Source organism: Opisthocomus hoazin, chromosome W, assembly GCF_030867145.1.
Source record: "Opisthocomus hoazin isolate bOpiHoa1 chromosome W, bOpiHoa1.hap1, whole genome shotgun sequence".
NCBI lineage: Eukaryota > Metazoa > Chordata > Aves > Opisthocomiformes > Opisthocomidae > Opisthocomus > Opisthocomus hoazin.
In genome coordinates, this window is record NC_134453.1 from 43,227,248 (window position 1) to 43,239,828 (window position 12,581).

General features: G+C 47.7%; 1 protein-coding gene across 8 annotated transcripts in view; it reads left to right on the top strand.

Annotated features, from left to right (window-relative positions):
• Positions 1-12,581, top strand: part of LOC142365439 (ras GTPase-activating protein 1-like) — an 81,333-nt gene that overhangs the window by 44,763 nt on the left and 23,989 nt on the right. For 2 of the 8 annotated variants that reach the window (XR_012766472.1, XM_075446219.1), the window contains exon 2: positions 11,267-11,342. The exons of 2 other annotated variants lie outside the window; for them this stretch is intronic. Coding sequence is in view for 3 of the 6 variants with exons in the window: in XM_075446219.1 (XP_075302334.1) it covers positions 11,267-11,342 (76 nt within the window). In the remaining 3 variants the exon portion in view is untranslated. Of the gene's footprint in view, positions 1-4,252; positions 4,265-9,974; positions 11,205-11,266; positions 11,343-12,581 lie in introns of those variants that run through there. 4 more of the 8 variants (XR_012766470.1, XR_012766471.1, XM_075446223.1 and 1 more) reach the window with 4 other exon arrangements.

A 12,581-nucleotide genomic window follows, 5' to 3' on the forward strand; every position in this document is an offset into this window, starting at 1 on the left:
AGTACTTGCGTTTGCTGTAATTTTTTCAGTTTTCCCTGTGTAATAGGATCATCCGGAGTGGATCTCTTCTGCTTCCACGTCAGAGGTTGTTCCTTGAGAGTGAGCGTGGTCATCTCTGGTATCGGATTCTATGTTGCATTTTTCCACCTCATGATATGGTTTCACATATTTTGCTGGTAATCATCGAGGGCCTGTTGAGAGAAGAACACACGCATACCCTCTTCCCCACGTTATTAGTTCTACAGGACCTGTCCATTGCGATTCCCCAAATTCTATATACCGTACTTTTGGTCGAGCCACAAATGGAGTTATACATGTTGTATACCCCAGTCTTGTAGGAAGATAAAAATTGTCCGTGAAACATAAGCAGGACCATTATCAGTTTTAATTGTTTCTGGAACACCCATAGCGGCAAAACATCTTAGCCAGTGGCGTTTCACATCGTGTGCCTTTTCTCCCGTATGTGCAGCGGCTAGCAGAAACCGTGAGAAAGTATCCACACTAACATAACGTAGTTGCCCAAGTGTTGATATATGTGTAACATCACTTTGCCACAACTCATTAGCTTGTAAACCATGAGGGTTCACTCCTGTATATGATGATACGGGTGTAATACGTTGACAATCAGGGCATGCACGAACAATTTCTGTGGCTTGCCCTCGGGACAAAGCAAATTGTTTACGCAAGGAAGAGGCATTTTGATGAAAGAAGTCATGAGATAATCGGGCTTGCTCAAAACTGAGCGGCAGTACTGCTGCCATTGTCAGTTTGTCTGCTACAGCATTTCTTTCAGTTATGGGTCCCGGTAGAGTAGTATGTGACCGTATATGCATTATGAAATATACATGTACATGATTTTTAAGTAGTGTAGCTAATTTCAATAGCAAGGAAAAAAGTTGTTTGTTATTGACCTCTTTTATCATTGCATCTTCAATGCGTTGAACAATACCCACAACATATGCAGAATCTGTGACAACATGGAGTGGTTCAGTCGAAAACAATTCAAAGGCGTGCAAGGCCGCTGATAGTTCAACAATTTGTGTGGATCCTTCAATGATTAAAATAGATGATTGCCAATCTGACGAATCTGTTTGTTTCCACACAACCACAGCTTTGTGTGTTTTCCCTGATCCGTCCAGAAACACTGTTCGTGCTCCTTTAAGAGGAACAGGAACACATCGGTTCTTTGGCTGCAATGGAATTTGAGAGAGGGAATGTAACAGCTTATGTTGTGGAAGGGTATAACATATCTCATTTAAATAATCAGCTAGAGCGTCTTGCAGTGATAAGGATTCCCTGTTTAATACCACAAAGTCGTCATTAGCCAGCGGCAGGTAAACAGCATCAGGATCACGTCCTGTCAATTGCTGACAGCGATTCCGACCTTGTACTATTAAGGACACTATCATGTCCACCTTTGTAGTTAATGTTTTCATGGGCATATGAGACAAAAAGATCCATTACAGAGTCTTCAACTCCTGCGCGTTAGCACACCACTGACCTAAAAGAGCATAAGGCTGGAAAAAAGCATAAATTATATACAAATTTACTGGTAACTTCACATTGATTCTGGAGGCAATGGCAGTTGCAATTTTATCCGAAACTTTCTGCAAGACAGTTTTTGCTTCTGGCATCAATCTCCTGGAAGACAACAAATCTGAGTCCCCTTTCAACAAGGTAAATAGAGGGGACAACTCTTCAGTTGTGATGCCTAAAAGGGGTCGTACCCAATTAATTGTTCCTAATAATTTTTGTAGATCATGAAGAGTGGTGACCTGGTCAATAATACACGATGGTTGTGGGAACACTTGTGAAGTAAAGAGTTTCCATCCTAGATACTTCCATGGCTGCTCTGTCTGCACCTTTTCCGGGGCTATCTGTAACCCGTAGATCTTTAATGACGATTCTAATTTAGTGAAAGCAGTGAGCAGCACATTTTCTGGTTCAGCAGCAGGGAGGATGTCGTCCATATAGTGATAGAAGTAAATCTGTTTAAAAGATTGTCACACTTCTTTTAGCGCTGCATCCACGACTATCTGGCAAATCGTGGGGCTATTCATCGTGCCTTGTGGCAGAACGACCCAATGGTATCGCTGCATGGGTTTGCTGTTGTTAATTGAAGGCACAGAAAATGCAGAATGATAACAATCATCAGGGTGCAAAAAAAAAAAATATTGTAAAAACCAGTCCTTTAAATCAATAACAGAAAGAGGCCAATCTTCTGGGATCATAGTTGGGTTAGGGACACCAGGCTGTAGCGGCCCCATTGGGCTCGTTACTTCATTTGTAGCCTGCAGAGCTTGTAATAATCTCCATTTACCAGACTTTTTTGGAATGACAAATATAGGGGTGTTCCGTGGGCCAGCAGATGGTACTAGGTGACCTAATGCCAGCTGTTTGTCCACAAGGAATTCTACTGCAGTAACTGAATTGTACACACACTTTTTCCAATCAAAGGCTTGAACGTAAGGAAAACAGTTCTGGCCGCGCCGCTTCCGGGTCGGGCCGGGCCAAGCCGGGCGGACGCGCCGGGGGCGGGGCCGGGGGAGGAGGAGACGGCAGAGGAAGGCTCGCCGCCCGCCCTTTGTCGGGCCGGCGCGGGCTAGCGCGCAGCTGGGCTCGCCGCGGAGGCCCCGGCGCGTCCCCGCTGCTGGGTCATGGCGCGCTGCCGCCGCCGGGACGGGCCGCGCCGCCGGTTGCCGAGCGAGGGGAGCCCGCCGGCGGAAAGGGGCGGCGCGCGGCAGGCGCGGGCCGGGGGGACCGTGTGCCCCAGCAGGTGTCAGGTTCGCTTATCGTCTGGTATTGTGAATGCTGTCGCTGTGGCCAGACCCAGCCCGGCGCTGCGGCTGTGCTGCGTCGGAGGGACTGCACGGTTTTATGCTGGAGTTCACCCTGCTTTGATCCCAGGTCGGATACACCGACTGTTGTAGAGCGACCCTGCTGTGCATTTTCGGTTGCAAGCTGAAATAGCAAGATCTCAGTGGCTTCCTCTTGTTCAATTTGTCTCACAATAGCAGTTTGTAACCGATCTAAGAATTGAACATAGGCTTCCTGAGATCCCTGTCGAATTGACACGAGACATTTCTCGCCGGCCAAGATCTGGCACCTTTCACAAGGCCCTGAGAGTTAAATCCACGGCTTGCGTAAATACTGGTCTTGGCAGTGCCACTTGCGCTCCCCCCGTGGCGTAATTATCTTGACCCAGCAACTCGTTTTCTCCAATACCTAATCCAGTAGCAATATTCTCCATAACGTGTACAAGTTCCTTATATTCTGATGCCCAGACGCTATATTGTGCAGATGATAGAACCATTCTAAGTACTGATCGCCAATCAGAAGGGGTCATGACAGAAGATTCTCCTATAGCCTGTGTAAGGTTCATAGTGAACGAAGCCTGGAGACCATATTCTCGTATGGATTTCCAAACTTCCTTAATAACCTCGTATGGTAAATAAACATACTCTGGGGCTAGGTTAGGCTTATATACTACAGGCATAGGTTGAAGGATAGAAAAATCTCCTTTGCAGAGTGCATCAATCCTACATTTATCTAACAATACGTTTGACTGTCCGACAACATTCAGTGGTCCCGTACGAGTCAGAGGCTGTGAAGGAGCCAAAGGGGCATTGTAGGAGCAGAAAGGAGCGGTTTAGGAGCAAAAGGGGGGGGGGGTTAATAAGTGACATGCGCGATATTGATTTTTGTCGTTGTGCCTGTAAAATTTCATCTGCTGTGGGGGCGGGAGTTGCTGTAACCTTCACCGGAGTTAGCGGTGGGTATAAATCAGGTCCGTCCTCGGTGTCTATTTCCCCGGGATCAAAAGGATCATCAGATTCTGGTGGATCTACCCCCCGCATTCCCTGTGTTGAGTTAGGGGTTTCATCATATGCAGGACTAAATATTTCAAAAGACTGCAGCTCGGTCTGTTCCTGCTTTTGCGAGAACAGAGGAGGGACAGCCGATGCTTGTAAGATAGTTTCTGCAGGTTTTAGAGCATTTAAAGCTGTATACACTGTTTTCCAAGTCATAATGATTTCCTCGGGGACTTCAAGCTGCAAGTCCTTTTTTGTCTGCAATTCCTCCCCCACCTTTGCCCACAACAAGCTATCATATGAACCTGAGGAAGGGTACCACGAGCAATAGTCTCTTATCCAAACTAACAATTTAACCAACTTTGTAACTGATACTGCAAACCCTTGTTCTTTCAAAATTCTCTGTAAAATCTCTTGATGGAGCTTTTGCTCCTTTGTAGCTGACTGTCCCATCTTATAAATCCGCAGCCGCTCACCTCAATTGTTCCAGCAAAGGGTGATGTCTCCCCTTGTGTGTGCGCACGCGTGCATATGTCTCTCCTCTTGGTCCCAGCTGCGGTTCACCACCGGTAATAATCTCCAACTCTGAATATCTTTATTTCCGAGTATCTTTATATCCAAATATCTTTATGTATGCATATCTTCATGTCCGAAAACCCACGTTCGGGAGCCATTTGTGGTGAATGACTTCACGGACCCCAATCTTGTGCTCGATCAGAATCATTTTATTGCTCAAGTGAATACCTTATATACTAATACAATAGTTACTAGAACAAATCAGCTTTGGATTTGCGAATGCCAGTTCACGGTTGCTGTTTTCCAGGATCTTTTGCAGCTGGACGTGTGAAAACAGCTTATCTCATGAGAACAGAGAAGGGAGGCACAGGATGCGCTGATCCTTCACGGTCGTGAGACAGTGCTGTTCTGTCTCAAATTATGTGGTTTCCCACATAGCATGGCGAGCTGTAGGCAATCCAGGACATTCCCTAGAATGCACTGAGGATAACTTTTTAAGCCAGGTAATTGACACCCCTATCCGAAGGGATGCAATTCTGAACCTGATGGTCACCAATGCAAGTGAGCTCATTGGTGACGTCAAGATTGGAGGCAGCCTGGGCTGCAGTGATCACGCACTGGTGGAGTTCACGGTCCTGAGGGATATGGGAAAGGCGAGGAGTATATTCAGGACCCTAAATTTTAGGAAAGCCAACTTCTAGCTCTTCAAGGAGTTAGTCAGTAGGACCCCCTGAGGGACGGTCCTCAGGGACAGGGGAGCAGAACAGAGCTGGCAGATCTTTAAGGATGCTTTTCACGGAGCGCAAGAGAATCATAGAATCATAGGTTGGAAAAGACCTTTAAGATCATCAAGTCCAACCATCACCCTAGCACAACCATGCCTACTAAACCGTATCCCAAAGTGCCACATCTACATGTTTTGTGAACACCTCCACGAATGGTGACTCAACCACTTCCCTGGGCAGCCTACTCCAATGCTCTCAGTCCCCAGGTGTAAGAAATCAGGAAAGGAAGGAGAGAGACTAGCATGGCGAGTTGATACATGCTGGTCAAACTAAAGAGGAGAAGGGAACTGCACAGGCAGCGGAAGCAGGGACAGGTATCTTGGGAAGAGTATAGGGATGCTGCCTGGCTGTGTAGGGATGGGGTCAGGAGAGCTAAGGCGTGGCTGGAGCTGAATCCGGAGTCAATGGACTGCAAGATGGGGACCAGAGGGGCAAAGCCCCTCCCACTGTAAGGGAAGACCAGGTTTGTGACCACCTGAGGAACCTGAACATACATAAGTCTATGGGACCTGACGAGATGCATCCCAGAGTCCTGAGGGAACTGGCTCATGTCATTGCCAAGCCACTCTCCATCATATCTGAAAGGTCACGGCAGTCAGACAAAGTCCCTGGTGACTGGAGGAAGGGAAACATTGTGCCCATTTTCAAAAAGGGTAGGAAGGAGGACCCTGGGAACTACCGACCTGTCAGCCTCACCTCTGTGCCTGGGAAGATCAGGGAACAGATCCTCCTAGAAGCTATGCTAAAGGCACATGGAGGACAGGGAAGTGATTCGAGACAGCCAGCATGGCTTCACCAAGGGCAAGTCCTGCCTGGCCAAACTAGTGGCCTCCTGTGATGGAGTGATTGCATCAGTGGGCAAGGGAAGAGCTATGGATGTGATCTATCTGGACTTCTGTAAAGCCTTCGACACAGTCCCTGTGTCCTGGGTTCAGCTGGGATAGACTTAATTTTCACAAGGAGCTGGTTGGGCTGACCCAAACAGCCAATCATAGAATCATAGAATCATAGAAATTTTTGGGTCAGAAGGGACCCCTAGAGGTCATCTAGTCCAACCCCCCCGCAGTGAGCAGGGACACCGCTAACTAGATCAGGTTGCTCAGAGCCCTGTCCAACCTGGTCTTGAATGTTTCCAGGGATGGGGCCTCCACTACCTCTCTGGGCAACCCGTTCCAGTGTTTCACCACCCTCATTGTAAAGAATTTCTTCCTTATATCCAGCCTAAACCTACCCTGTTTTAGTTTAAAACCATTACCCCTCGTAATCCCAATCAAATGGCATATTCTATACTATGTGATGTCATGCTCAGTATTTAAGTGGGGAGCTGCCTGAAGGAGAGGCATTTGCTACTCAGGAGCATGCTAAACATCAGGTGGTGAGAACATTGCATGTTGTATATACTTTTATAAGTATTACTGATTGCTGTTTTCTTCTCCCTTTGCTATTCTGTTAAACTGTTCTCATCCCAACCCATGAGATTTTGCCTTTTTTTCCTTCTGATTCTCCTCCCCATCCCACCAGGGAGGGGGAAGGAGTGAGAGAGTAACTGCGTGGTTCTTCTGTTGCAAATTGAGGCAAAACCACAACAGTTCTTGGCGCCCAACATGGGGCTTGAATACAACGGCAGTTTTATACTAAATGTGCTATAGCTATAGTTGTTATTCAGTGGCAAGCTCCTGTGTGGTTCATGGAATTGGTTGTTTGTGCTGCTTATCTCTTTATTTTCATAGAATCATAGAATGATTTGGGTTGCAAGGGACCTTAAAGATCATCTGGTTCCAACCCCCCTGCCATGAACAGGGACATCTTCCACTAGACCAGGTGGCTCAGAGCTCCGTCCAACCTGGCCTTGAACACTGCCAGGGAGGGGGCAACCACAGCTTCTCTGGGCAACCTGTTCCAGTGTTTCACCACCCTCATGGTGAAGAATTTCTTCCTAATATCTAGTCTAAATCTGCCCTCGTTTAGTTTACAGCCATTCCCCCTTGTCCTATCACTACATGTCCTTGTGGAAAGTCCCTCTCCATCCTTCCTGTAGGCCCCCTTCAGGTACTGGAAGGCTGCTCTAAGGTCACCCCGGAGCCTGCTCTTCTCCAGGCTGAACAGCCCCATCTCCCTCAGCCTGTCCTCGTAGGAGAGGTACTCCAGCCCTCGGATCATTTCTGTGGCCCTCCTCTGGACCCACTCCAACACATCCATGTTCTTCCTATGTTGGGATCCTCAGCACTGGACGCAGGACTCCAGGTGGGGTCTCATGAGAGCTTAGTAAAGGGGCATAATCACCTCCCTCGACCTGCTGGACATGCTTCTCTTGATGCAGCCCAGGATATGGTTGGCTTTCTGGGCTGCAAGCGCACATTGCCGGCTCATGAGCTTCTCATCCCCCAGTACCCCCAAGTCCTTCTCCTCAGGGCTGCTCTCGAGCCACTCTCCGCCCAGTCTGTACTTGTGTTTGGGATTACCCTGACCCATGTGCAGGACCTTGCACTTGGCCTTGTTAAACTTCATGCGGTTCACGCAGGCCCACCTCTCCAAACTGTCAAGGTCCCTCTGAATGGCATCCCTTCCCTCCAGCGTGTCAACCACACCACACAGCTTCGTGTCGTTGGCAAACTTGCTGAGGGTGCACTCAATCCCCCTGTCCATGTCACTGACAAAGATATTGAACAGCACCGGCCCCAGTACCGACCCCTGAGGCACACCACTCATCACTGGTCTCCACCTGGACATTGAGCCATTGACTGCAACTCTTTGAGTGCGTCCATTGAGCCAGTTCCTTACCCAACGAGTGGTCCATCTGTCAAATCCATGTCCTTCCAATTTAGAGACAAGGACATCATGCGGGACTGTGTCGAATGCCTTGCACATGGTGTACCACATCTGTTGCCAGCAGGTCTGGTGCCATGTAAACTGACCCTTGATCAAAGATATGCAAATTTTGCCTATGACACCAGGCTTGGAGCCAGGTATTGATCTGTTGACTCTTCCTGTTTCTTCCCTCATTTCCCCTGCAACTGGAGGGATAGAGGAGAACACTACTTGTGCTCCTGATCCCTTAAACTATCGTCCTAGAGCCCCGAAGTCCCTTTTGATTGCCTGTGCGCTTTTGTCCCTAACCTCGTCACTGCCAACCTGAACAACTATGAGCAGGTAATAGTCAGAGGGCTGTACCAGACCAGGGAGTGTCCTAGTGATATCTCTCACCCGGGCCCCAGAGAGGCAGCAGACTTCCCTGTGGGATGGGTCTGGTCGGCATATCGGGCCCTCTGTTCCTCTCAGAAGGGAGTCGCCTATGACAATGACCCTTCTTTTTTTCTTCGTGGAGGCAGCTGTGATGCGCGGGGCTGACTGCCTAGCTCTGACCAACCCCGTGCATGGCTTTTGCTGAGCTTTGGAGCATGTTAGTATAAACAGTGACTATATGTGTTTTGTCCTGGTGTTGACAGCCTTGCTGTATTGCGGAAGCTATCTTGTGGAGATGATGAGGGAATACATCTCCCTCTCCCTACCTGGGATTTCTGTGGATGGTTTTATTAGGCAGGCTCCTGAAGTCCTTGTTCACCCTCACATGAGCTGTCTAATACTACTAGTTAATACTGTTGGCATATTATGGGTTTTGTGGAATGTGGTCTCGTCCTGGTGTAAGACAAAACAGATTCTGGGTGAGGCGATACTGAAACATACCCTAAAACAGCCAGTCCCTGGGTGGCAGGGTGTGTGGACGGATCTGGGCAGGTTCCTAGTACGGTTATCACCTCCCATAGCCTGGGATTTTACACCTGAACAGGCAAACAACCCGGGTGTAATCGATGGCCTTGCTGGACTTGTCAAATGCAAGACGAAAGACAAACTCGGACTGAGGCGTCTCTTGACTGAGGTGTCAAGAGCTGAAGAGATAACCAATCTAATGATGTACCTTATATGTGGACTATTGCTGATCATAGAACTCGTTTTACACAATGGGGAGAAAAACCTCCAATTACCACGCTGCTAGGGCCAGTCCAATTATGGAATTGTACTAACAAGATAACTTGTTCTAATATTGATGACTACCCATGGGTATGGATGGTTGCAGACCTTTGCCATGCTTTAAGAAGTGTATGTTTATGTCATAATTACAGTGCTCCAATCCCTAAAACAAGGTCAGATTGTATTATAAAAGTGGATCCCAAACAGGTTAACACATGGGCATATCATATAGTTTCTAGCAACAATGCTGAGCCACAGGCCAAAAGATGCCGAGTTCCTTTCCAACATTATCTACATGGACATAATAGCCTCGATGAACTCGAAAATAGTACGTGTAGCACTTTAATGCTACCTGCACCGCCTGAAACTGTATGGGTGTGTTCTAATGGACAAATATCAGACTACATTCAACCCTATTGGGATGGATTAGAATGTACTCTAGGTATTCCAAGCTTGTTTCCTACTGTAGCTTTGAATTTCATTCAATCCTTAACAAAATCACGAGGACATAGAGCTAAAAGACAGTCACAAATGTGGAACTCCATGCAAGAAAATGGTAAACTTTTTGCCTGGTTGAGCTATTATACACCAGCAACGAGAATAAACTTGGGAATGAAATCTTTTTGGGGTTATTGGACAGTAATAACCAATAATCGATTATATATAGAAAATTTGACATGGCAAGTAGAATCCCTAGCAAACTGGACAAAAACAGCAATTAATGCAGTTGACTTGCAGGTGCAAGCTACATCCAAAATGATGCCTCAAAATAGGTTAGCCTTAGATATGATTTTGTTAAAAGAAAGTGGTGTTTGTGGATGGTTAAATGCCTCCTGTCCTGATGAAACCTGTTGTGTTTCTATCCCAAATGTATCCGTCACTTTACATCAAGCCATGGATGAAATGCGTGAGATTGCGGAACAGTCTCAAGAACTTCGTGAAAATATGAATCAGAAGCCCTGGGAATGGACGGGGTGGATCTCGAAAGTTTTTAATGGACTTGGACTAAACATTAGTGGATGGATACAAAGTTTGATTCAATATGTATTGATGTTTATTGTACTCCTTATTGTTATTTGTGTGGGTTTATCATGTGTACAATCTTCACTAGTTAAAACTTCTAGTACGCATATTAGAATGCTTCAAGTTCATAACCCTGAATATGTTCCTTTAATTCCTTCTCCTATTAGGGAGGAAGATGAGCCCCTCAACCCGTCTGAACCTAAATTCATCTGATATTCCTTTTTGACGAGATGTGACTAAAGTCACGGGGTGGATAATGTAATCGATGGCCTTGCTGGACTTGTCAAATGCAAGACAAAAGAGAAACTCGGACTGAGGCGTCTCTCGACTGAGGTGTCAAGAGCCGAAGAGATAACCAAGGAAGTAATTAACTGGTGCTTATCAGACAAAAGTAAGGGGGGACAGCCCATCACTGTAAACCAAGTGATCTATGGGGTGCTGCGGAGGCTACGCAGCCAGAGATTGCTTTGGGTAAAGCACAGATGGCCCCGGATGCACATACCAAGATGTCCGCTCCGAAGGCGTGTCACCCTGCTGAGTCCCACTTCTGATGACACGACATTCCATGCCAAGAGCCAATCGATACACAATAATTGACTTAGTCCCACCTCACAAAAAGATTTCCAAACATATAAAAATTGGCACTTGAAAACTCTCTTTGGGAGGAGGAGCCAAGCGAGAACTTCACCTGACGGATGGGTCGACGGGCCTGAACCTCTCTTCCCCCCCCAAGAACGGACGCCTTTTTGGTAAGAGTCACACCTCTGACTTTGTCAGACTGTTGGGATTGAAGTAGCTTGAGAGTTAGCACGACTAGGCCACTTAAGCAAAACAGAATAACTGAACAGGCTGCTGGAAAAGACAGCTAAGAATAGCCATTGAGAAAGTTCTGATAGTGTACATGATGTGGGTTAGCAAAAACAAGATGTGTTCAAGGACGTGGAGGCAGTCTGTTGCTATTGGCGTTAGTGCATAGTTACCAATCGTAAGGGAATGTGGGGCGTGTGAACAGCGTGTGATTTATGTCTGTAGCCTATCCGAATAAGCGTGATCGCATGTGCAGATATGGAAAAATGTATATAACCGCTCAAGCAGAATAATAAAGGGAACCGACTGTGCATTGCATCAATGTGTGTGAGAGTCGTTCCTGTCCTTGCACAGATGCTGAAACTCGGCATTGTGGTGACCCTGAAGTTTTATCGCAGCCGAAGAACGCAGGGGACTGCCGGCCGGCAAGGTAAGCCGGGCTGCCTGAGAAAGGCAGGAGCGGATCTGCGGCATGCGGGGGGGGGGGGGGGGGGGGGGTGAACATCGGCAGTATGGGTTCCACTGTGTCAGCGTCAGAAAACACGGCGCTGAAAAGCCTGTTGGAATTGGCGGATCGAAACAACGCTAAGTTAACTGAAGGAGACATATCGGGACTATTATTATGGTGCCGCCGCCGAAAGCTGATAACAACAGTGGATCAGCTGTTCGATCCGGATGCGTGGCACAGAGTTGGGATGAACTTGTGGGACTCTGTGCAGGTCAGAAACAAAGAGGCGCGACACTTAGCCCCTGTTTTCCGAACTGTTAAAAATATGATTGCCGATATGAAGGACGATGCTACTGTGGCTGCAGCCGCCGCGAGAGCTGTTTATGCAATCAGCCAACCCGCTGGAGAGTATCAAGGTCCCTGTACGGCGCCCCGCGCTTATCCTGTTCGTCCTAGTGAAAAGGAGTTCTGGGGAGGACTGAGTATTGCATTGGGAGACTGGGCACCAGTGCCACCTACAGCTCCACCACTACCGGAGAATGTGCTGCTCCCGGCCTCTGATTTTCAAGAAATGGATACTGACTCACCCGAAGGACCAACATCGCTATTATACCCAAAGATTCATAAAAGTGAACTTATGGACACACTGAGAAAGCAACAGGATCAAATGACAAAGCTGTTGGATGAGATGCAACGACTAGATAAAGGATCCCGTAACGCCACAATTAAACAGGCATATCAAAAGGCTCACCAGGCCATAACGGACGGTTTGCGAGCGGTCGAGCAGCAGATACGTGGGGAGTCGGACGGGATGGGGGAGGTGATTTCAGGGGGGTCAAATAATGGAAGCATTAACGAAAGTGCGCCACCAGAGCATTCGCAACGGCACTGGGTTAGGCTCATGCTGGAAGACGGGGAAATGAGCTTAGCTGACGCTGATCACTATTTACGCAGTAAATACGGTAAGGAGGTGGGGGATGATGAACGTGAGACATGGAAGAGGGGCGTGAAGTGGAGAGAGCAAGGAGGGGGGGCATCCGGTGTTCAAAAGCTTGATTGCGCGTGCGGTGGGTGTGGTCTGCAGGGACCCGGCGGTACAGAGGGGGGTGGTGTGGCCGCTGGAGGTCGGAGTGGAGACGGGACGCCCCCGATACACGACCCTAATTTTAATATGGGACAACGATGGAGGGGGGTAATAGAAAATGCTGTAATTGAAGGACA